Raw genomic sequence first — 24,355 nt, 5'->3', positions numbered from 1 at the left:
TGGTTGTTTGTCTCAAGGACAAACGCGATAAAAAATGAAATGAGGAATTGTGTTTTAATTTCATCATGGCAGTCAGTATATATATATATATATATATATATATATACATATATATACTGTATATATATATATATATATATAAACGTAATACAGCATATACCTGTACACAAAGAATTGTATGGCAATAATGATATTTTTTTTTTCGATTTGTATCTTATCTTGATGCTTTGATGCATGTAGTGTGAACTGATTGTTTTACTCTTGGTTTTGAGAATGTGCTGACTGCTCTTCACCACCAGCATGATGCAGCATGGCTACTTGACTTCTTCGTGCAAATCATGATTTTTAATTGTTCAAATGATTTCATGGCATAGGGACTAATGCAAACTCCCAAAAAATGTGTTTATCGTTTATTTTCCCATGTCATGGGTCGTTTAGAAGTTCTACTACTCTTACTAATTCTATGAATTAAGGTCTGTAATACGCAATGTCTGTACAATGGCTCAAAAATGACAACGAGTTGGCAAGTCCAAATGTCAAGTTATCTATCTCAGAGACTCTACGTCTGTGTACATGCTAACCTTGATATTGAACCATGCCCCTTCTTAATTTACGTTGGTCAGGGTGACAAAGGATGTATGGGGATTCCTGGAAGAATGGTGAGTTGTTTTTTTTATTTTTAGTGCAGAGGTTACGATTACTCAAATAAAGCTTTTTTTTTTCATTGCTAGTTTGCCATCCAAATCAAAGTTGCTGTCTTTTAAATGTGTGGAACGCTTTCTGTATTATTTATTTAAATACAGCAGAATGTAAGAAATTGTACGTAAAATTGTTTGTAAGTTTTAGATGAGTTTGTATTTGTGAGTGCTGTTCAAAACCATTTTTACAGTTTAAGGAGGAGACATTTGGGGTCCAATTTTCATGCTCGGTGCAAGTCTGTTTCATTGTGTGCATGGGTGGAATTTCCTTGCTTTTGTTATTTGGCAAGACTCACATAGTGAAAGAGGACATTTGTGGCATTGTGCCTCATTTAAATCCATCAAAATCGCATTTCACCATCAGTGTCAGATGCGCTGGGGTCATGCAGCTGAATACGCTGGAATGCACATTGAGGCAGTACCATATTCACAAACACACTTGAGACAGACAAGTCGGGTCGCGTCGGACCAGCAAGGCTTGATCCAATTGCTACCCTTTGCAACACAATGGCTTTTTAAATTGTTGTTTACGCAGTGTGGCACTGTGTATTCAACCATCAACGGGAAATTGCTCTTCCAAGCATGGTTTGAAATATGGATGGCTGGACAACATGTTCACTTCATTTCATTGTATTTATTTAGAAAGGACAATACACATTGATAAACAACACAATACCTGCGCAACTATGCCAAAGTTGGCAAACCAGTACTTCACACTCAGTGTTGCTGGCACGAAGGGATATTTGTACACATACCAGAGAAAGGTTCAGCATTTCGCACTGCATTGAAGTGATAATTTAACGTGCCATAATTTAGAAAGGTGCTGTTGATGTTGTTATATGGTACTGTATTTTAAAATGCAAAAAGTAATTAGTATTATTCTCTGTGAATTAAAATACATGTAGGGAAAAAATAATACAATTCACATCTGCTACACACATGACACTAGTAACAACACAAAGTTTTGATTATTAATTTATACACTAAAGTGTACTTACTGTTACCCCAAAACGTGACTGATGCAGCTTTGTGTTATGTAATATTGTTGCTTGGTGTCTTTTCAGAGCACCCAAGCTGTAGTGCCGTATTCATTTTCATCAAAAAACATGTCATTCATTGTTGAGGAGTTCACGAGTACCGATGGTTTGGACTATTTTGATGCAGTACAGCAGGGGTGCCTAAACCTTTTGGACTGAAGATCCACTTTTCGATTAATCAACCTCCCGCGATCGACCCGTTACTGTGCACGCGCACGCACATACACACACACGCCACGATGAACAACAGCCTGACAGGGAGGCATGTGACGCACTTTTGCAGCCTGTTAACTATCGTAGCTTCCCTCGGCCCTCTAGATTCCTATTCTTTGCCCGCGCCCTCTGTGAATTGTACACGAAACAAACTCTGAATGAGAATAATGATAACGACAAAAGATATAGCGCAACAGCTCTGATCACAAGCTGCAATTGTAGACTGCTGAGCGCTAACAACTACCGGTGACGTGGGTCACGTGCTGCCGTAGGTTAAAGATTTACACGCTTTATTTTATTTTATTTTTTCAATACTTTTTGTGAAAATGAGACTGATATGATGATTGGAGTGCAGTGTACATTAACACAAAACAAGTATTACTAACACACACAAAGACACACAAATGTTTGTTTGTTTTTTTTCTCCTCTACACCCCTCGCAATCGACTTGGGACCAGTCCGCGATCTACCGGTTGATCGCGATCGACGTAATGGCCACCCCTGCAGTACAGAGACTTTAGATTTGATACGAATGTCTGTCAGGTACTATGGGTGCTGTATATTATGGTTGCACCACATTTGGGTTTTACCGTCGCTATACAGTTTTATCATATCAAAATAGGTTTTGGGATGTTGAACAAAAGCTGTTTCGAGTCAGATATTTACACTCTGTGTTCTTGTGTGACCCCTTGTCTGTACTCTTATCCCCAATATTCGGTTTGTTCTGTGTTGAACTATTTTGTGTAAATCTTGTTGACAACATACGTGCACACAAGCATATTTGAAATGTGTAGTATTTTTTTCCTATTTGTTGTCCTGTAGCGTAGGAGGTCACCAACATGGTGCCCATGGGCCACAGTTCATCCCAACGGCTGCTTGGGCCTTTTGTAAAATATTTTTTTTTCTTTCTGTTTTCCTTTTCACCAATGACTGAACAATTCCCAGGAATTCTGTAGAAGTTATTATTTTAAATGGAACGTGTTATTTCGGAAGTGCATAACAAACTGGTATCCCTTAACATTAATCAGTCCGTACCGAAGAAGTAGCTCTCAGTTTTAAAAAGGATGGTGACCCCTGCTGTAGTCAGAAATAAAACAATGCATCCCAACTTGGACTCATTGTTATACTGCAGTTTCAAAATATGCGCGCTTATTTCCATCTGTTTCTTGACAATTTCTGTTCCTCATAAAATATCCCATATTCTTGATTTTAATGGTTCAAAGTACATTTGAAGCTTTCAACACTTTTAGGAGAGTCCCATTGCATGAAGCCCAATACTTCCACACGTCCCCCATAGCATTGCCATCCATTACTAGTCCTACATTTTTGGCATGCCCCAAACCCTCGCCATATCTGTAACCCTGGTTCCTCTCTCTTCTGTGTCTTTCTTCACACCTTTTTGCATGTGACTGCTGTGTTTGATCCCAGGGCTTTAAAGGACAAGCAGGGGCAAAGGTAAGTTTAAGGCCAATAGATTTTTTTGGCTGTCGATTCTAATGTCAAAGTCATTTGTTAGCTTAGATTTGACATCTTGCCATCTGCTGCAAAGTCAACTTTCTCGACTGTCTTTTGTGAGCAAAATCTTGAAGGACTGAAATACTGAAAGAGCAAATGGGTTGTCACAAGGTACTGTATCGTTATTGTCGGTGTTGCTGGTCAGAAATTCACAACTGAGTGCGGGGCTGTGTGGTAGCACATAAATTTGTCCCACAGAATAACTTATTGTAGTTGGGAAAAAAAATATGTAAATCGTTTCCAGTCATGGTTGGATTGCCTGTACTCTTAATACTACGACACACTAGAAATACTGTGGTAATGATCTGTCACTAAAGGGTGTCTGAGTTTTAATTTAAACCCCCCCAAACAAAAAGGAGAAACCTTTTTGAGACTACAGTCCTGTAAACTACATGAGAGGATTGCTCGGAGAACTTGGTTTTGCAATTGAATAGTTGACAAATTATTAATTAAGCCGCAGTAATCAAGTTAGACTCAATTCAAGGTTTGCATTTAAAAAAAAAACATTTTGTAATGTTTTTGGGGAAAAAAAATATTCAAATGATAAGCGGTATAGAAAATGAAACTGAAACTGAAGTAGCCCCAAATTTTTTTTGCGCCGCAGACCAGTTTCAGGTAATACTCTCGCAATACTTTGACAGACCGGCATAGAACAAAATCAAAACAAATGATTAAATACACAACTGACCAGCGTGCTGAGTGTAGTTGCTGTAATGGAAGACAATGTTAGCCAACGTACTTATATCTAGGCGAAGCCATAATTTTATTTTGGTTGCCATCATTGCAGAAGAAAAAAAATATATATATATATATACAGTATATAGAAGCAAGAAGTTTTTTTTTTTTTTTTTTTAATGACTTCATTGCCTCATTTGCAAAGTTGCACATTTTGCACACAGAGAGCTCAGTGCGTGAGAAACAGTTGTTGCACAAAACATGTACCGGTATTTTAAATAGAACCGTTGCTATTTTCTCTCAAATGCATATTTGTATTTCTCGGAAATTGTAGGCAATTCTTCTGTCACATTATTTAGCCTTTTCTCATTTCGGAAGACACTCTTGAAAGACATTTGTTTGCTAGCTTGTTGGCAAACTTTTTTTTAACTCCACGAGTGGATTGACGTGTGTTTAAGACAGGTCAAAGCACTTGCCTTTTTCTTTGTTTTTCTTTAGGATACTTCTTTCAAACGCTGATAATCAAGAGAATATGTCTTTGTTCTGTCTCTCTGTATCTTTATTAAATGTCCCCAGGACTGGTACTGGCCCGTAGCCTAGTGGTTAACAAGATAGAAATCTGATAGTGACTCTTTAGGGCACTTTGATCTTAAATTTGGCAATGCAGGAATATGGTAAGACGAGCTTGAGATGAAGATACAGTGCCTGGTGTTTTCTTTTCTGTATGCAGAAATATCTGTAGAGCCAAGCAACGTGGTCTCATCTTCTGCCAAGCTGTTAGCCTAACTTTCTGCTGAACTGAAGTAATGCATCCAGTTTGTGCGTCATTGTTATTTATGTGACAGGAATTAGGCCACTGAGAAAAGTTCCCTTCTCCCCTGATTTTGCAATATGAACCTCAATAGGCATTAGGCTTGCAAACATTTCCATTTCCACTTTTGATTGAAACTTCTCAGTATTGCCAGTACACAACCTTTTGGGGAAAGCCAAACAGACTTTGGTCCGAGAGTGCAAAGCAATAGCTGGCCATGTAAAAACAAAAGAAACTGAAAAAAAAAGAAGAAGCAAGTTGAGAGAAAAAAAATATGACAACACATTATTATTATAATTATAGACCCACAGCAGATGGATATTGAGCTGTTCAATGGCTCAAGAAATGTTCATTTTCCAGGAAAACAATCTGCAATTTGGCTCGCTGGTGATTCCATGGGGAGGTGATTGTGTGCAATGCACATTCTCTAAGTGCTTTCTGTGCTTTGTTGTGATTCTGACTTTGGCTTGTTAATTTCACTCCATACATCACAGGGTGGAACAGCGGGTTACAAGTAACCTAATCTTTCGCACTAGTGTGCCTGTGCTTTATGTCCTCACTTGTCTCAGCTACTGCAAGTTGTGGAAATTTAAAGTGGTCACAGAAAGTTGTTTCAATCTCAACTACACTTAAACATCGATTTTTCCATCATTACCTTTGCCTTTTTGCTCTTGAGTGATAAAAGTGGACATTTACTGAAAAACATGAAGAGATTTACATTTGATGGATGATGATCGAGTATGACCTTTTGGTACAGCTGCCTTTGGAAGCAAAGAAATTAGGGAAAGTGCTGTGAACCTGAGTTCAGGCCAATGGATAGATGTTATGTACCGTATTTACCGGACTATAAGTAGCACCAGCCATAAAATGCATAATAAAATAAATAAATAAATAAATACATTTTATATATACAGTATATATACAAGTCGCACCGGAGTATAAGTCGCATTTTTGGGGGAAATTTATTTTATAAAATCCAACACCAAGAACAGACATGACATCTTGAAAGGTAAATAAAAATAAAATAGAGAACAACAGGCTGAATAAGTGTACAATATGCTAATGTAGTGCCCTCAGGATGCAGCATGAGTGACGACACAAAGTCCAGATGAGAATACAGGGTATAATTCCTGGCAACCCGTGAGAACTGGGCCCACGAACATGAAACATACAAACAAGTGACATTACAAACCAAATAAAAGACAAAACCATGAAGACAATTGATTGAACATAAAATACACACAAACCTCGTGGGTTCACACCCATAAGGGGCTAAGCCTTTGCCGAAATCCTGTTTGTCTTCTTCTTGCTTCGTATAGTTGGTTCTCGGCACTCTCTTCATCTAACAAAATGGCTATACAGAGCTCAGAAAACATATCCTTTAAGGTGCGCAAGTAAATGTGCACGGCAACGAAGGTCGGGTCGAACATTTCTACTGAGAACAACAATCACCACTAGATGGCATCAGAGCACCAAAGGTTCAACTGCTTAATAGGAAATATAAACAGTAACACGAACGTTACATGACGCATAAACAAGAAACTGAGAACGTGCCTGGAATGTTAATGTAACATATTAAGAGTTATTCAGATAACTAGAGCATAAAGAACATGCTAACAAGTTTACCAAACCATCAGTGTCACTCCACATCACTAAATCCAATCAAATCTTTATCCACTGTGTCACTTTTGAACAACCCCACCAACTCCGCAGGTAGAAGATGCGATGCTTTCTTGTCTACATCGCTTAGGTCAGAATCATCGTCAGGTGTTTTAATCAGTTACTGCCAATTTGGAAAGTATCAACACAGGCCTGGAGCACCCCCTTAATGTGAAAATAACGTGAAATTATATCATGTGTTAATCATTTCACACAGAAGTTACTCCAGAGTATAAATCTACCAAACTATGAAAAAAATCTGCGATTTATAATCCTGAAAATATGGTAATTGTACCAGCAGCGTGGGTGAAGCTGAGCATTAATCAGACCCGGTTATTTAAACTTCAGAGCAATATCATCATTTAAGGCAGGCACCGTGTTGACAAATCAACCGAAACAGCTTTTAATCAAGGAATGAATCAACATTGAACATTTTGGGAATAGCTCGGGCAATGCCTCCCTCACAATGAGAAGATTTGGGTTTGATCTCCATTGGAACATTTCTGTGTTCTCCCTATGCTTGCGTGACGTACAAAACTCATGTGTATTTTGTTAATTGACTCAAAATGTCAGACAGGTGTGAATGTGAGTGTGAATGCTTCTTTGTCTTTTTGTGCCCCGCAATCGACTGGTGACCAGTCTGGGGTGTAGTCCACCTCTCCTACACAGTCAACTGTGATAGACTCCAGTTAAGAAGCGGTCTCGAAAATGGATGGATCGTATGAGTTTGGGGAAATTCCATCTCAGTGCAGGTGCAGCATGTGTACTTCAGTAAATGAAGACAAACTGATATGAATCTCAATACGTTGTCATCCCATGCTACATTTAAAGCAATTTCTGAAGGGCTTCACTCATATTTTGATGTTTATGATTTGGCAGCATTATATAGCCTGCAAACTGTACTGCTTTGAAACTAGCCAAGTCGCTCGCTTTTAATGGAAGAAGCATTCTTGGAGCTGGTACACAAATCCGAACTGGTGAAAAAGGCAGACTAAAGTATACAAACTCCATATTTTCCTGCATTTTGAACAAAACGTGTTGTGACACTCTGACTTATTATAGGACATTTTCTGACTGTCAAGTTATTGTAGTGAAACATTGCCCTCAATATAGCTTCTGTGTCTTAGTGTGTAACTATTTCTTTGTCCTCCAGGGAGCTCCTGGAGAACCAGGTCTGTCAATCATTGGACCAAGAGGACCTCCTGTAAGTGTCGTTCTCTTATCTATTCTGTTGCCGATGCACATTTGTGTTTCATCCAATACATCGGTTATGCTTCAAACGGCTTTACGTTCCAATAAATTATCTGGCTATTATTTTGAAAAGCGGGATTATCATATTATCTGTGGGACAGGGCTGATGTTGCTTGATCCAGAGGGATCAAATATGTGTTTTGTTGTGATGATGTAACTAAGTGGCAATGCAATCAGATGACCTGAGTGTGGGCATGCAGTGACCTGCCTGAGTGTAAACAAACTTGTGACCAGCACCTCTGTGGATGTGTCTGACAAATCATACAAGAATGCATAATGCACCCTAAATATTGACGGGGTGCCAGTAAAATATTTGAATGAAGATGATCATAATTCATTCAATGAATTGATTTCTACAATGGTTCAGAGGGACTGTCCCATGCTAGTGTCACACTTAGGAATGAAATACCATGACATTCACCAAACATGTTAGCGGAGTGCCAAATCTGTCTGCCTGCGCCTTGATCAAATATACCCAAATCGGCTTACACCACCTGCACTGCATAATAGATCTCCTTTTAGCTGGCTATGATGCGCCCATTTTTACGCTGAAGGCAGACTACTTTCTCTTACCAAATAGTTGGAGGAGTCGGAGGTGACCCAGTGCGCTTCTGATGTCATTTTAACATTGATCTGACATCAATATCAAATATTCAACCTCAAAATGATGCCAAATTGATATCACAGGTCTACTAAGGAGGCAACTCTGATTGTAATTTATCAAAAACTTAATTTGGGTTCAAAAAGTTGCTGAATTGATTAAAACCCACATTGTGATTACTAATCCACTTAACTCCGGTCATGTTTGGTTCTCTTGCTAGTTTGAAAGCATGCAATTATGTAATACTGGTACAGGTATTCCTTTAGTCCTCAAGCCTGATAACATGCTCGAGTATGTGCCATGCCAAGACCTGCAGAATCTATCCCACAGCCTTAGGCTCGCTGACCAAGTCTAGAGCATGGCCAAGAGGAAGAATGAGCAGCTTTCCTGATTTTAGTGATCTGTTTAATTGATGCCAGTTAAAGGTCAAAACCAAGAGAAGATAATGCAATTGTTGGAAAATGATATGTTGTCACAAATGACTTCTGTCATCAAATTAACACATAACTTGAAAACAGGCACTGTTAATGTGTGTTGGGTAGGCTAAGCTCACACATTAAACCTAACTCGACCAAACAGTGGATGTAAAGAAATAACCTTTATTTAGGCAGATATCACATCAGACAGGAACACTAGCTGCCTTGGATAGTCATATTAGTCATATTGCTTTACTTGGACAAAGTAAGGCCCTTGTATTTCCTGGAAACCAGGTTATGGAATTTAGGTTTATGTTGGCTGGACTGGGTTCTTTATTCAAAACTGGGGCAATGGGCCGCTCATGATAAAACGATTGTATGTAATTACAGACTGTGGAAACAGTAGAATTATTCAAGAGGTTTGACTGTGTAATTTGGCCGTGGTTCAAATGAGGCGAAGCAGCAACGAGACCAATCAGGGCTCAACGTCATTTTTCCAGACCTCTGCTCAAATTCAATATTCCTGTTGAGATTCCATTATTTTCCAATGAACTGCACGCTCATTTTGAGGAGTCGTATACGACATTACCTTTTTCTCTTCTTCCGAGCAAAACCAAAAGTCAAGACCTCCTTAAGTAGAACAGCCATCTGTTTTAATCATTGGTTCTTATTACAGTGTATACCTTTGTGTGCCCACTCTTGTAATGGTAATAGGCATCCCTAATGAATAACAGTCTACGAAGGAAGTTCTTCACTGTAGGAGCCAATTCCAGAACATAGAGGCCTCGACATCCAGTAACACTTAGAAGGTGGTTTACCACAGGGATGAGGATATCATGAGGGAATGACAGTTGAGGCAAGAGTGTATCGTTTAATGTGAGATGGACTTTCCATGATAGATTGAAATGTGTCTGACTGATAAGTCTGGACCTTGCATTTCTTTTTTCACAAAAACAGCTTTCCATGCCCGATTGTTTTCGTCAGCCTGTATGCTGTGTATAATTTGAATTTGTAATTTGTAAATTGGAATCTGAAAGACCAATTTATTTTTCTCTTCAGGGTCAGCCTGGAACAAGAGGATTTCCAGGGTTTCCAGTGAGTAGCACACATGAAAGAATAATAATAATTTAAATGGCACGAGATACTCTCAGTTAAAGTGACCACAATGTAGTAATGACGAACATTTCAACAGACGGACCGACACAACACATTTTTAAAAATGTATAATATTTTTCTGTGCACTTTTGCAATGTTATATTTATCATGAAAAGCTTTTTCTCTCTCTCTTTTTTTTATTTTTTATTCCAGGGTCCAATTGGGCTGGATGGCAAGCACGTGAGTTTCTTTGAAGTCACTTATGCAAAACCTCTTTCTGTGCCAAAAACCATAAATACCATTTCTGATCCAGAAGTTGTTTCAAAAAAGGTTTTTGGGGGGGGGGGGGGGGGGGGCACAATGTTTTTTTTTTCTGGACGCTTGAGGTATATCTTGACTTATAACACCACATACCCCATTGAGAACTCAATGTATGTAAAGTCATATTTTATGCAAGGCATCCAGTGGAAAATTTGTTCATTACAATGCAAGGAACTTATTCCTAATTTTACTGTTCCCACAGGGACAGAATGGGCTCAAGGGTGACGTGGTAAGCAATCTTTAATAATTTAATTATGTCTCAGTATTGTAGTTGAAAAGCTATTCCACTGTTACTGGCAGATATAAAACTGTTATATTTACTGTTTAGTTGAACTCTAACATGGGATTGCACTGCTCCTTTTCTGTTCTTACAGTGGTCCTTGTTAAAGTCAATTTAGCCCCCCCCCCCTTTTTTTATACAGGTGATTATACAGTGGGCATCAGAGAAATAGCATAGACCAGGTTTTCAAAGCGCTTAACAAAACAATAATAAACATAACACATAAAATAAAAACATATCTCAGGACACACCGGCAAACAATAACGTCACAACAAAATACAAGTCTCACTACTCGCCAATATACTTAGTGTATATAGTATAGTACTGTATAAAAGGGGTGTTCACACGGCGACATTTGCTCCGGTGATGCGCCGTTGCTACCCCAGTAGAGTGATCACACGTGCAAAGTTACACCGCTGAAAACAGCTTACTCCGGAGCAAATTTATCCGACCTCAGGGAGGTGGTTTAGAAATTTGCTCCAGAGCAAATGCTCGTTTGCGGGGCAGCACCTATGTAAAATGGTACGTGTGAACGCTACAATTTGCTGCGGAGAAAATGCTCGTTTGCGTGGGGGTGGGGGGGTAGCCTCGCTATGCATGAGAAGAGTTGATTACATACGGTGAGAATGCATTGCTTTCGTGCTCTGTTGTACTTCCGTCATGTGTTTGTTTAATAATGACACAAGACGGTTGGCAATAACAGTAGCAAGCGGCACCTTGATTCTTGGGTTATACCATCTCAACTAGAACGGGGGAGGGTATTCCCCAAACATCATCTTTCCTAGGAGACTGGACTGTTTCGGAGTTGTTTGTGTAGTTTGTTCCTTTGTTGTTAGTTGTGAACACACAACAAAGGAACAAACTACACAAACAACTCCCCCATAGAATTTATTTTGTGATTTCCTCTCTTGATTTTCTGTTTGGCGCATTATATGTTTGCTTTTCTGAGTGTCATTGAAGTCATCGTTGATTTACGTTTTCGGGGGCGGTCATTGAACGCCTCTCGAGCAGAACGCACGGAGAAGGAGAAGGACGTGCCTGTACAGCAGTTGCATGAGTTGTGTATGTTTTAAAAAGAATCAACACGGCAGCTCTTTGTTTTCTATCGTTTTGCACCGCTGCAGAAACTGCCGTGTGACCGCAAGTGGGGCTGCGCCGGTGCTATGCCGGAGTTAACACGCTCAGCGGCTTTGTACGTGTGACCGCTCCACAAAATTTGCTCCGGTGTAAAATATATCGCAACAAAATACATCGGTGCAGCACCAGAGCAAATGTGTGCCGTGTGAACACCCCTACAGTTTAGTATAGTATCGAATAAAATATAAGATATCCTTTATTTGTCCCACACTGGGGTTGATATGGGTCTCTTGAATTGAATATAAAAGCTGATATACTCGCAGGTGGGCCATGACTTAGTCAGTTCTATGAAAGGCAACAAATGGTTACACAGGTTCATTTTATTTTCTGCCATTTATCGGAAGACGCATGTATGGGCTTTGTTCTGCCTGCTACGAGACATTGCTGGGTTGATTTACACCACATCCCCGATGGTCTCTCATGGCATGCTCGGTCAGCATTGCAAGTTAGAATCTGTTCTCAATTGCCTTATCTGGAAAAGTAAAGAGTATCATATCTCGTGTGACACAGCACCCTGCTTGGGACTCACTTGTTTAAAAAGGTGCAAGCTTTTACCCACATTGTCTCTTCTAGGGGTGGATGAGTAGACTACATCTTTATTTATACTTGGTATGAATTCGAAGCTAAAGCTTACTTGAGCTTGAGAGCGAATCCGTCAATCGTATCAGTGTGAAATAGTAACTATTTGGTATATCCACATCTTTATTATATATGCAGTTTTAGCGGTCCACTTGGCTACTTCGCTACAATTGTTCCCTGAAAACAAAAGCCAGTAAATGTACCTCTCTTTAACTGAGACCAAAATGTAAATACAAAGTTTGAACACCAGAAAAAAAAATAAAAGGAACTGAAAATATTTTTTTCTAATAAAACGGTTTTCCTTCTTTCACACACATACAGCATATACAGTCTATGAACATATAACTACTAGTGTAAATTTTATGTAATGTTACAGTTTATATTGTCACTGTTCTGTAAAAAAAAAAAAAAAACACAGTTCCATTTTTTTCTTTTTTTTTTCTTTTGTTTAATTTTTAAATTAATGTGATGTTTCAAAATGCGGACACCTACATGGCAGTTTATGTGCCGCAATAGCAAACAGTTCATCATTTGTGGTAATTTCAAACAAGCTATCTTTGTTTCCTTGCTTGGCATTGTGGTTCAAGTCATGTCAGCCTTGATCAAAATTACGAGTGATTTTCGTAGCTATTTGCCAGCCACTGAAAGCATTGCTCATGGAGAGACTGACTGAGCCCTTATACCGTACCTATTTTTAATTTTTTTTGTATTTTGTCATTTTCTTTTTTGGGGGGGAGGGGGTAGTTAAGTGACCCATCATGGCGTGCCAAAATGTTAGACATGGCTGAAATAACACTGAGTGTTCAGTATTATGATTATTCTCTCATAATGCGCTCCTTTAATTGTCTTCTTCCTAACATATGTCAGCGAGACGTTAAAAGACATTTGAGAAGCTGTCTGGTTAATATTAGACTACTATTGCTTTCCAAAATTAGCTATGGTGCTGTTTAGCCTGCGGGGTCACACTTACGGATTGTAATAGACGGGTTGGCAGCGGATCCCCTCCCAGTATTCATTAATCAACCAGTCACCGCACACTGACAGTTCACACCACAGGGCCTAATGGGAAATCACACTGAAGGGTTTGCTCGCAACAAGTTTTGTAATTAGGTTGGAGCTAATAGAAGGAATTTGTGTCGTTGCTTATTTACCTCTTGCTATGATTAAAAACCTTAAGTGAAACCAGAATGAAAACTGATTTGCTGATGTCTTTCAGGGTCAGCGTGGGCCAAAGGGACTCCCTGTAAGTCACTTATTTGTACATTCTGACACACGTTTGTTTAGGATAACTCCAAACAAACTAAGCTGTGTTGTTTTCACACTTAGGGAGAACCAGGACCTAAAGGAGAGAAGGTGAGATTACTTGTTTTTTCAATAAGACTGCTGTAACTGATCAGGTTGTAAGGACATTTTGCAGAAAGTATCATTGAAACAGACCTAATGATAACTGTAATGATAATCAGCATCACAAGCATGCAAACAAGATAATGTACTATATTGTGATAAAAACCTCGTTGTTTCTTCTGCCCCCAAGTGGTCAATTTCATAATGTCTGCTTGTCAAAGGCAAGCTACAAGAAAGTGCCTGTATTTTCCACCAGATTAATCAATACATTTCCATTGAGGGGATCATCCATCCAAGATTGTCTATTTTTCATTAACATGATCAATATATGTTATTTTTTATTTTTTTATTTTTTTTAATCATGAAAAATAACTTTCAGTTTCAGTTCCATCTGCTTGTTTTGGAGAATCTGTAAATAACTGACTAATAAAACACACCTTTCTTGTCAAGAAGATAGCCATATACCATGCCCCTCTGCGTCTTCCCATGTCTTGATGGGAGTCATGGAAGGAACCGGGCAATATTTGTCCATTCAAAATTATTATGCAATCATTAGTTGATGCTTTAATAGTTTCACAGCTTCAAGTGGACATGAGTAGAGCTGTGCATATGAATTTTGGTGACTATTGGTCACCATTTTCAGACAGTAGCTGACAGAAGAATGTGACAAAGCAAGCCAGGAAGAAAATATTACAATGCTTGTCTCCTTACTTCAGTGATATAATCAGGCTGAGATGGGGAAAAAAAGCAGGCCCGCACCCATAAAAAATTGTCCTCATTAAGATGCGTTGCAAAAAAAAAAAAAAAAAAAAAAACATGAAATCACTGCAGGGTGAATTCCAATGCTGACATAATTTTTACATTTAGACCTATGCACCAATATTTAGCCCAATAAAGTGCCCCTTGAAAATGATCACCTATCAAATTGGTCTAATATTGTGTGTGTGTATGTTTTTTTTTAAACATTCTCGTAAGTGACTTGCTGACAGTGCATTCCCCAGATGCACATAAGGCCTAATGAACTGATTACTACTGTATATGTTTGCATTCAAGTGTTGAAGCTGTCATGTGTTTAAACCTATTCTACTCTCTCCAGGGCGTCTGTGGGGACTACACACATCGGGTAAGAAAGCATCACGTTCAAATTTACGACGGTAAAACAATCATGCACAGTTGTTACAGTGACTTTCAAGCACTTTCACAGCTGGTAATATTTACCCCTTACAAGATGTAGAGTTGTGAATAGAAATGCCAAAGCAGAAAATTTACTTTCAGAGAGGAGAAAGTGAACAGAAGCCGGATATACAAATGACAAGTAGCTCCGTGATGTGTAACATATGCAAGTAGTTCTGCAGTTAAAATTTGTCTTTCCAACTCTTGGGTTTCACTACTTGAGAAAAAACAAAGCAATTACCAGCAGTCTGCTAAAACATGTAGTTGGACATGATAAGGGCCTGTGTGAGGGTGTGCCAAGAAAAAGATTTCTGTGAAGAGGGGGTTTTGAGGCCATTGAGTCTGAAGGTGAAATATTTCCTTGTAAAAGAAGTGAGTCCAATGACATTTATGTGTTTTGCTTTATACCTAAACTGTTTCCACATGTGACAGTTTTGGTACATCCTGATGATAACTATACCGAAATCTGAGCACATGTAAAGTTTCTTGCCGTCTGCCTCCTCCGTAACAAAAACAGAGAAAACCCTGACCGGGGGAAAAAGTGCAACATTGGTGGCAACGTCTGGAGTAGTTAACGAGCCGTTTCATATTTCCAAATGTCACACAATGTCATTTTGAAGCCCTGTTTCCAGCAAATGGCCCAGTTTGGTCCAGATCATTGTGGTCTGTGTGGTGTGCATGGCAAAAGTCAATAAGGAAAAATGATACCACACTGTAAAGAAGGAAACAACAAAGGACCGCCGATGTTTTGTTTTTTTCTTCTTCCATGTGACTTGTTACAGCAAGACATGTTTCGTTGGGAAAAAAAAACGGTTCCCCTCAGCTCTAACAGGCCCATTGTCACAATGAAGTTGACCATTCAGCTAAATATCTCTTGCTCAACCCTTTGAGTACCTTGGAGTACTGCTGACGTTGGTTCCCACGTGAAGGGGACTAAAGTGTGGGAAAATACAAATCCATTATTTTGGTACCTTTCACCAGTGGAGACCAAGAGGTGCACCTGGCGCCAGTACTCTTTGCAGCTCCTGAACAATGAACAGGCTCAAAATCTGTTCTGCTTAGTTGGAACAGGCTTGAATTGCAATGAGTCTGTGAACACTCTTGCAAGCTTTGGCAAAGTGTCTGCAAAAATAGGGGTGATGAAGTAACATTACACACACTTTTCCAACAACTTGGAAGGGTTTAACTTCACGTGTCATCGATATCGAGAGCTCAAGGCAAACTCCCTTCTTAATCTTTTGGCTAATGGTTTGCTGTCAACGTTGCTTGCACTGACGGAAGCGACCACTTCTCTGGCAGAGCCTATTTGTGCAGGATCTTCCCTTGAAAACCTTGGCTGCCTTGCGCTCCAGTCAACCGCTGATGTTGAAGGTTTGTGGGTGGCCACAAACACCTTGATGGATAACATGTTTGGGTACGGGGGGGGGGAGTCACCAAGTCGTGCCGCAAAGAGAGACAGTGCCTTCTCAAACAAGGCACTCCTCAAGCATTTAACGTTCTCCACCAACAACAAAATAAGCACGTCTCAGTCTTTCAGCCATCAATTCTTTGTATCACTTCTGCTTATCCAAACACATGTATTTGTGCATGCATTTATCTTGGATCTATAACCACCTTTTAGGATGAATAATTGTGGTACTTAATTTCTGTACATAGTACATGTCCCAATCTCAAAATGAAATGTGAGTTTTAGTTTTTTAAAAATTGAAATCCTGGGGTGGAAAGCGGCAAATGGTGAGGGGTAAAACAACTTGCCTACATTAACCCCTTTCAACTTCCATGTTGTATATATTTCCAGAGACAGCGTATTAATTATTATATCATATTACAAGTATTGGATATTGAAGTCTACTTGATTGATGTGTGACGAAGCTCAGACAGAAAAAATACTCTCAAGTTGTATCGCATGAGTCTTTTGGAAATATGTACTGTGTGGTATGAAAAAATGTAGGTACGTTGCACACAACATGGTCTACTTTGGTGTCAGGGGGACAAATGAAGTTATCAGTGAGATCACTTTTTTTTTTTTTTTAACTGCCATCACCTCAACTTGTATTTGATGATGCTGATCATCTCAACAGAAACGACGTATTGTACAGCCCTGTGCTGGACAGTCGGCCACAGTAAGTCTGGATATGCACTGTAACTGTACTGCCGTACTCTCTTTGGGGCAAGACTGGCGCACAACTGATCATTGCTAAACTGCAATCTAGGGGTCTGGCTCTTACAAGGTGGCTACCAAAAAGACGTCCTCAAGAAGGCATGTCTGATGATTTCTAAGCAACCAATCAATGAACATTCAGGAGATAAATATGCCTTTAAAATTGCATATTTGTGTACTTAAGCACAGAGGACATTGTTTGTCTAAAGCCCCTATAACCATTCCAGCCCAGAGTTTGCTGTGACTTTCTACTTTTGACCCTGTTTAGTTTGCCTCCCTTTTATTCCTTGCTTTTCACTGTCATGTTATTTCGTATTTCTCTCTTTCCTTTATCCTTCCTCCCTGCCTTCAACCACTTGTCCTACCCTCTTTCCTTTCTGTGGCCTCCTGGCGACCTTTGCCCCGTGACCTTTTTTGGCACCGTTGGCCACCTGTGTAATGTGACTTCCCCTCGGCAGATGTTGCCTATCACCGTGCGCAACATGCCCTCAATAAGCCCTCTAATCCTAAAACGCCTCAAGGTACAATTCTCTTTTCCCGCTACTTGTCCCTCCCTCTCTGTTCTGCCGATGCAAGCCGTCCTCAATCGTCGGCAAAACCTCCCCCTCTTGCTTCAATTAACCAACTGCTCCGGTTGCAATTGCTAATGAATGTTGAACAGTTTTGAAGGCCGAAGGTCTTTTCTGTCCAGAGTATTTCTGAAATTATCATGCCATTCAATCCATCCTGTGCTGTATGTTACACATACGGTACATTTGACAATAAAGTTTATCCAATTTATTTTATCCAATTTATCCAATCCATTTTCTTGAGCACTCCAATACTGTCCTCATTATGGCCGCGGATGAATTGGAGCCTGGCCCAGCTGATTTTGTACATATGAGAGGTTAACTCATTGCCAGCAGACATTATCCAATCAGAATAACATTTGATTGGCCACAAAAGTTCAGAGAAAATGCGAAAGGCTAGTTGATTAATGTTGGAATGGAATCGATGTAGGTGTACGAAGGACCGTTTTCATCAACCAGCACGCTTGACATCCAACTACCATTGGACTGACGAATGATCCTTCAAATGGTACTGAAAAGAAAATCAGAGTCAGAGACGTGTCTCTTCTTTTTTTCAGCGTAAAGAAAGCAATTCACTTTTGGCAATTGACATCCGGTCAAATTATCTGAAAGCCATGGATCAAACTACCTTCAGACACAAATTGGCATGGAACAGAAAGACGAGTGAGGTGCATAATTGAGAATGCTCGGACTATTTTGTTGCTCTTAAAATGTATTATATAGTCATGACAGGACATCTTGAAAAAAGACAAAGGAAATCATGAAAAAATATATAACAATAACAAAAATAAATACAACAATTAAAACAAAGAGGTGCTCAAGTTCTAGGATATGTACTGGTATACATAAAATGGAAAAAAAAATCAACCGTTGTTAAAACAGTTAAAACAGACCATAAAGTCATAACCTCAGCATGCTAGAGTCTAAAGCTTTCCATGTAATCCATTTATTGAACAGGACTGCGCCTTATCCATTGTAAAATCGTAATTTCATGACATTTATTTCAAACAAAGACACGTCCCCACACAATAATTCAAATTCTGATAAAACTCCACAAAAAGCCGCATGGGAGACAATATCACATTCACTACTCCAGTAAGAATAATAATAGTGCAAATCCGTATCACCTTGGACCTCTGTCACAGGCTTACTTTGGTTCGCAGCCCACACCATGCCGCAACATCGTTTACAGCTGCAGCAGTTGCTGCAATTATGAAAGAAAATCACATCATGTGTTTTGAAATACAAAATAATTGATTCCTTATTTTCACAATATTGTTTTGCCATGATAGTCATCAAAGTTGCCTGACTGGATAGCTAATTTCTTTGAATTTTGGCAGCACTATTAGTGTGTATCCAACCTCGAAAACAAGCACCAAAGACATATATCATAACAGGCCTCATTGTGTTATGATGCACAGGGAAGGCTGAGAGCAATTTGTGTTTAATATGGATTTTCTGGATGATCTTACAATAGAATGTGCCATTCGTCTCAAATAGAAGCACAGTAATTACTGAAGGGAAGCCATTACTTTCCTTAAGTCAGACCAAGTGGCTCTTCAAACAGGCTCAAACCAATTGCTCATTCATTAAAAAAAAAAAAAAAGTATATGTACTTTGTAGTACTATATATTTTGCAAGCACTGCACACAACACAAAACAGAATTGTAAGGCCTTGCACCTTTGGTACTGTAGTTATAGCTATGTCTGCATCATTTGGAACGTCAGCGTCATGTTGACCCCAGTGCAAGTGACTGTAATGGCCAAAGTGACAATTAATTATACAGATAATACTCTATATCGCTGGCGTCGGGTGGAATCCCCATGCCTCCAAAATCACTACTTTTTCAGGGGACCCGATAATAGCCTGGTAACATGATAACATGATAAGTTGTCCATTTTGGTGACTGCTGTCCCTGAAAGGGTAAATGAGCGCAAGCCATTTTCAACAGTTCAAAAATGTGTAAAAATAACACCAACACACATTGAATGAACATTTGTATAGATTTATGAAAACACTATTAAATTGACCAACTTGTGAAATAGGAGGTTTTGGCCCAATGCCAACTATATGCAGAGTACATGCAGCCCATCACCAAAATGTCATGGGTTCTTGCTTAAAGCGTGTCATCGCTCCACAAAGTTTCAAAGATGTGTCATTCTTTTATATTCCTAGCAACAAATAAAGCAAATCAGCAAAATAGCATTGATTGAGTACAAATTAATAGCGTTGCATATACTGTACTATTTAAGTGTTCGACCGTGTTCCCTCTCTACTTTGTGGTTTGGTTATTGCGGATTCACTGTACAACAGAATATTTCCAAACACGCCCGAGAGCTCATCTCCCCCGTTCCCTCATCGTGGGTATGTTTGGAAATACCTTCCAAGCATGCTGTTTCACTCAGACTGTTCGGAAACTTAAAACATTGTTCAAATGTACTCTTCAGCCATTTTAGAATAAAAAGGAAACAATTTCCCTAGTCATTGGCCAACAATCCGCCTTGCTCATCCGCTGTCAGACGGCCAAGCATGCGTCGCTCACATACATTTTTAATGCAGCCTGTGTTTATTTTTCATTTCGCATCATAAAAGTTGTAATAAGGAGGCGGGGAACAGAGTGTGTGGGTTTGTAATGGCTTAATAGAGGCATAAATCCCCACAAACTTAAAATTATGAAAAGATACAGTGTGTAAGTATATAAATTTCAGAGAGTGAAGTTGCAATTGTAACCCACCTTTAACATATCGCTGTTGCAACCAATTAACCTTCAATTCAGTAGAAATGCTTTCAATTGCTCCACCACATACTGCAAGCACCCAACTGGACTGGAAGTTGGTCCACATAAAATTGATCTGCAATGGTCTTAAACACGCACAGTTGCCTGCCATTTTAAGACAGAGTGGCAAAGCTTTACATGCAATCTGTGTTCTTCTCCCCAAAATTGACAAGCGAGTCTCAAAATTGGAATATTTTAACACTGATTCACCAAGGACAAGAATGGACCTTCAGTCTGTCTTAATTAACCGCTTGGTCTACACCCCAGCTAACCTACCTTGGTGCAGGATTTATGTTGTCGTTTGAATTTGTTGTGCTGGCATGGCCGATGTGGTGAGGCCCCCTCCACCATGACGGATTGTAACTCAATATCTCTCAGCAGGGCGAGCCAGGCGCGCAGGGGCCCCCGGGACCACCAGGGCCTCCCGGTCTGCCAGGCAACCCAGGTCTGAATGGTGCCAGCGGCTCACCGGTAAGTAGAAAATACAAATCTTCGCAAAAACAAAAAAATAAAATAAGAACATGCATTCTCAATATGTATGAAGGTTATTCGAGCTTGTAGTTTTATTTTTACATTATTTGTTGCATACCGTGTCTGATTACCCTAAAATGGGGGTCGGCAACACGCGGCTCTCGAGCCGCATGCGGCTCTTTGGCGACCCCCAGGGGCTCCCTAGAGCTTTTTCAAAAATGTTTGAAAATGGAAAAAGATGGGAGCGAAATATATATTTTTGTTTTAATGTGGTTTCTGTCACAGGACAAACATGACACAAACATTATTAACATTTTCCGATGCTGTAACAATGTGTCGAATAAATATTAAATGTCAACATTTCGTCAACGAATATTCGCGTCATAGCCTGCGGCAAAGTTCTATTAGCAGGGGGGAGTCAATCAGGTGTCTGTTGTTAAAAAAACAAAAAAAAAACCAGCTGCCTTTCATGTACAATTCACCAAGGGTACTTGCTAAGAATTGGAAATTCACCGAGGGTACTTGCTAAGAATGGAAATTGAGTGGCCAAGAGAACCATTTTTAAACGGTCAACGTGAGCTATGATAGTTCGCTCGCTGCAAAAGTGTGTCCCGTGCCTCGTTCATCTTTGTGGCCATTATCGCTGTTGCTCATTACGGCATGTGTTTGTAAGTGTGTGTGTCTTGTCCAGGGAAACCAAAACAACAAAAGTATTTATAAAAAAGGATGAGATTTGTTTGAAAAATGAAAAGAAAAAAACATGGAGGGACACCGTTCACAGATCTGTCAAGGGAGCCTTACCCCCCTTCACGTCTTGCGCTCTCATTTTATCTTGTTGGGAGGTGGTGAAGGTCCACGCAATCAGCATTTTAAGCAGCTACACAGAGTACAGACTAGTGCATGTGCAGAAAACTTTGCTTATCCGCAAAATAACTGGTCAGCATTCAATAGTACGAACAGTTACTTCCATTTAGCGCTGTTATATGTCAATTTCCCATTACCGTATTTTCCGCACTATAGGGCACACCAAAAAGTCTTCCATTTTGGAGCTCACCGAGTGCCAACTTCAGACAATTTGCAACATATTTGCCTCAATAAAACAGAAAATGCAGTTCATTTTCATGATTATAAAAGTGACTCAAACAACTGGTCCACTCCTCCTCTGGGATATACTATATTTTATATAGGTGACATGTTTATACAGTTCTATGTTGCCGTCTTAATGTATATCTAATGATAATTTGCCTTCAGGGTAAGCCTGGTGAACCAGGAAAACCTGGAAAAGACCCAAGGGTGAGCTTTGATTCAGTCTCCTCTTCCCCACTAGTTCTTCTTTCTGAAGTGAAACTTGATGTCTTGATGTGACACTATGAAATATTATTCTACAGATCTTACAAGGATTGAAGGTAAGAAAAAAAAATCTCAACATTTCCAGAATGTTGAAAAAGTTCAGTTGTGACCATGTGGCCTCATATGTTGATGACTAAAGTATTAGCAAGTCACCGAAAGCACGCATTGCCATCCACTACCATTGCTTTATTTGATATTCTGCTTCCAGGGAGAGCCAGGTTTACCGGGACAGAAGGTGAGTTCCTTTTTTTTTATGTCCATACATTTGTATTTGATAAGATGAAAACAAACGGGTGTTTTATATACTGCATGTGTGCCTCTTCACAGGGTGATCGAGGTGATGTTGGTCTAACAGGTCCCGAAGGCCCAAAGGTATACAGACCTTATTCTTAACCCATTTCAAACGCGAGTACTCTTGAACAGTCATTCCCAACCAGTGTGCCGTGGCACATTAGTGTGCCGTGAGAGATCATGAGGTGTGCCGCAGGAAATTATCTGTCCATTATTTGGAGAGCGAAATACACACACATACACACACACAGATCTCTCTCTCTCTCTCTCTCTCTCTCTCTCTCTCTCTAGTCTAGTCTCTCTCTCTCTCTAGAGAGAGTGTGATAGTTTGTGCTGCACGGCTGTATCCAGAATAGAGTACCGGGTCGTATGTATATATATTTTTTTCATTCATTCATCAGAATAACACTGATGAAAAGCCCCATTTTATAACTATCTATCCAATTACTGCACTTAAGTGAATTTCCACGCTGTTGGATCAATATTCTAATTCCTCTTCTTCTTTACTGCTTTCGGTTAGTAGGGTTTTGGTGTATGAACCGAGTGACTCTGTCTGAAATATAACCTAAAAGGAGCCATTCTCCTGAGTGTCCTATGATACTATGGCTTTATTGTTCCATCCCTTTCTCAGGGAGATGAAGGGAAGAGGGGTTTTGCAGCAGAAAAAGGGGAGAAGGTAAAATAACAGCCGAGAAAGTACTTGGGAGTGTGTATAATGGGCTAGCATACTTTAATCCTGCACGGCTGGTTGACACATATCTTGAAATGCGTTTAATTCATGTGCTGTTGATATGAATATGAATTCAAAACAACCAAAAACAAAGGCAATTACTGCTTTTAGTTCAAGCATGATAACAGAAGAAATTTGGTGACAAAGAAACCTTGTGTCATTTACCCATGCAATCACTCTTGCAATATGGAAACAAGACTTTTCTACTGGTAATCCATTGTGGTGCTTTATTGATTACCTAAAGCTAGAATACAACGTGATGGGATGTAACAAAACGTAGACTCGTACACTCTAGCTTGCCTTTGAACAATAGGGGACAGACTTGCACTTGGTCATAGCATAGTGCAGTGGTTCTCAATTATTTTCTGTCATGCCCCTCCCCCCAAGGAAGAGGAAAACATCTCGCGCCCCCCCCCCCATCCCGCACGACTATAAATCGTATAATTTGCCTATAAAATTGTTGTAAGTACACCTTTGCATAACACTGTATTCTTATTAACGTATAAGAGAATAAAAAAAGAAAGAAATATGGACCAACTTTATGGCCCAACTTACAACAAAGAATAGCTTTAGTAACTGGAACAGAAAAGATTTAAAGTGCATCTGAAATTCAAAAATAACATTAAATCCTTAATTTAACAATAAATATTTTTTGACTGACCATGTCAAACCATACGATACTGAAAAATAAAATTACATAAAATCAATAACTAATAATGCATTCAAACTAATCACCAACATTATCTAAGGAGCACAATATTTAAAAAACCTTTAACCAGCAAAACAAAAATATATAAAATAATTTGTGCTTATTTTTTTTTTAAATCAAAGATGATGTCTGATTAATGGCTACAATGAGCTCGTTTTGCAATGCATAGCTTTTCGAAGCGAGGTTTGAAGCAGCACACAGCAACTCACGGCTCCTGCTCAATGTGTAGACGGGACCTGTATTTTAGTTTACTAAGGTCGCAGTCACAAAGCGGCATGATTTTTGGCAATATTCGGCACGTTTTCGCAAAAAAAAAAACTCAAGCAGCTTATCAGCGTGATTGGGGTGTAATGTCTTTAAGTGACGCCTTAATTTATTTGGCTTCATGCTGTCCGCAACCAACATTTTTAGACGCAGTAAGCACACCGATCTTTCCTTGTCTGCCACCGCAGTCACATTGAAGCCAAGTGCTACATACGCCTTGTCATATTT

General features: G+C 39.5%; 2 protein-coding genes across 2 annotated transcripts in view; both read left to right on the top strand.

Annotated features, from left to right (window-relative positions):
* The window catches only part of LOC147199559 (uncharacterized), a 95,449-nt gene extending 81,804 nt beyond the window's left edge, over positions 1–13,645 (top strand). The window contains exons 3-5 of the mRNA XM_086122486.1: positions 7,762–7,812; positions 13,505–13,531; positions 13,615–13,645. Of these exons, the coding sequence (XP_085978612.1) occupies positions 7,762–7,812; positions 13,505–13,531; positions 13,615–13,645 (109 nt within the window). The remainder of the gene's footprint in view (positions 1–7,761; positions 7,813–13,504; positions 13,532–13,614) is intronic.
* Positions 7,763–24,355, top strand: part of col13a1 (collagen, type XIII, alpha 1) — a 43,754-nt gene continuing 27,161 nt past the window's right edge. Inside the window, exons 1-14 of the mRNA XM_086122504.1 lie at positions 7,763–7,812; positions 9,936–9,971; positions 10,185–10,211; positions 10,495–10,521; positions 13,505–13,531; positions 13,615–13,641; positions 14,729–14,755; positions 16,105–16,176; positions 20,691–20,783; positions 22,035–22,076; positions 22,172–22,189; positions 22,342–22,368; positions 22,461–22,505; positions 23,056–23,100. Coding sequence (XP_085978630.1) covers positions 16,168–16,176; positions 20,691–20,783; positions 22,035–22,076; positions 22,172–22,189; positions 22,342–22,368; positions 22,461–22,505; positions 23,056–23,100 — 279 coding nt within the window. The 5' untranslated portion in view covers positions 7,763–7,812; positions 9,936–9,971; positions 10,185–10,211; ... (3 more) ...; positions 14,729–14,755; positions 16,105–16,167. The remainder of the gene's footprint in view (positions 7,813–9,935; positions 9,972–10,184; positions 10,212–10,494; positions 10,522–13,504; positions 13,532–13,614; positions 13,642–14,728; positions 14,756–16,104; positions 16,177–20,690; positions 20,784–22,034; positions 22,077–22,171; positions 22,190–22,341; positions 22,369–22,460; positions 22,506–23,055; positions 23,101–24,355) is intronic.

Source organism: Hippocampus guttulatus, chromosome 10, assembly GCF_054856545.1.
Source record: "Hippocampus guttulatus isolate MCC_2025c chromosome 10, RoL_Hgut_1.0, whole genome shotgun sequence".
NCBI lineage: Eukaryota > Metazoa > Chordata > Actinopteri > Syngnathiformes > Syngnathidae > Hippocampus > Hippocampus guttulatus.
The sequence above is the reverse complement of the archived record's forward strand: the minus strand, read 5'-3'. Positions and strand labels throughout refer to the sequence as shown.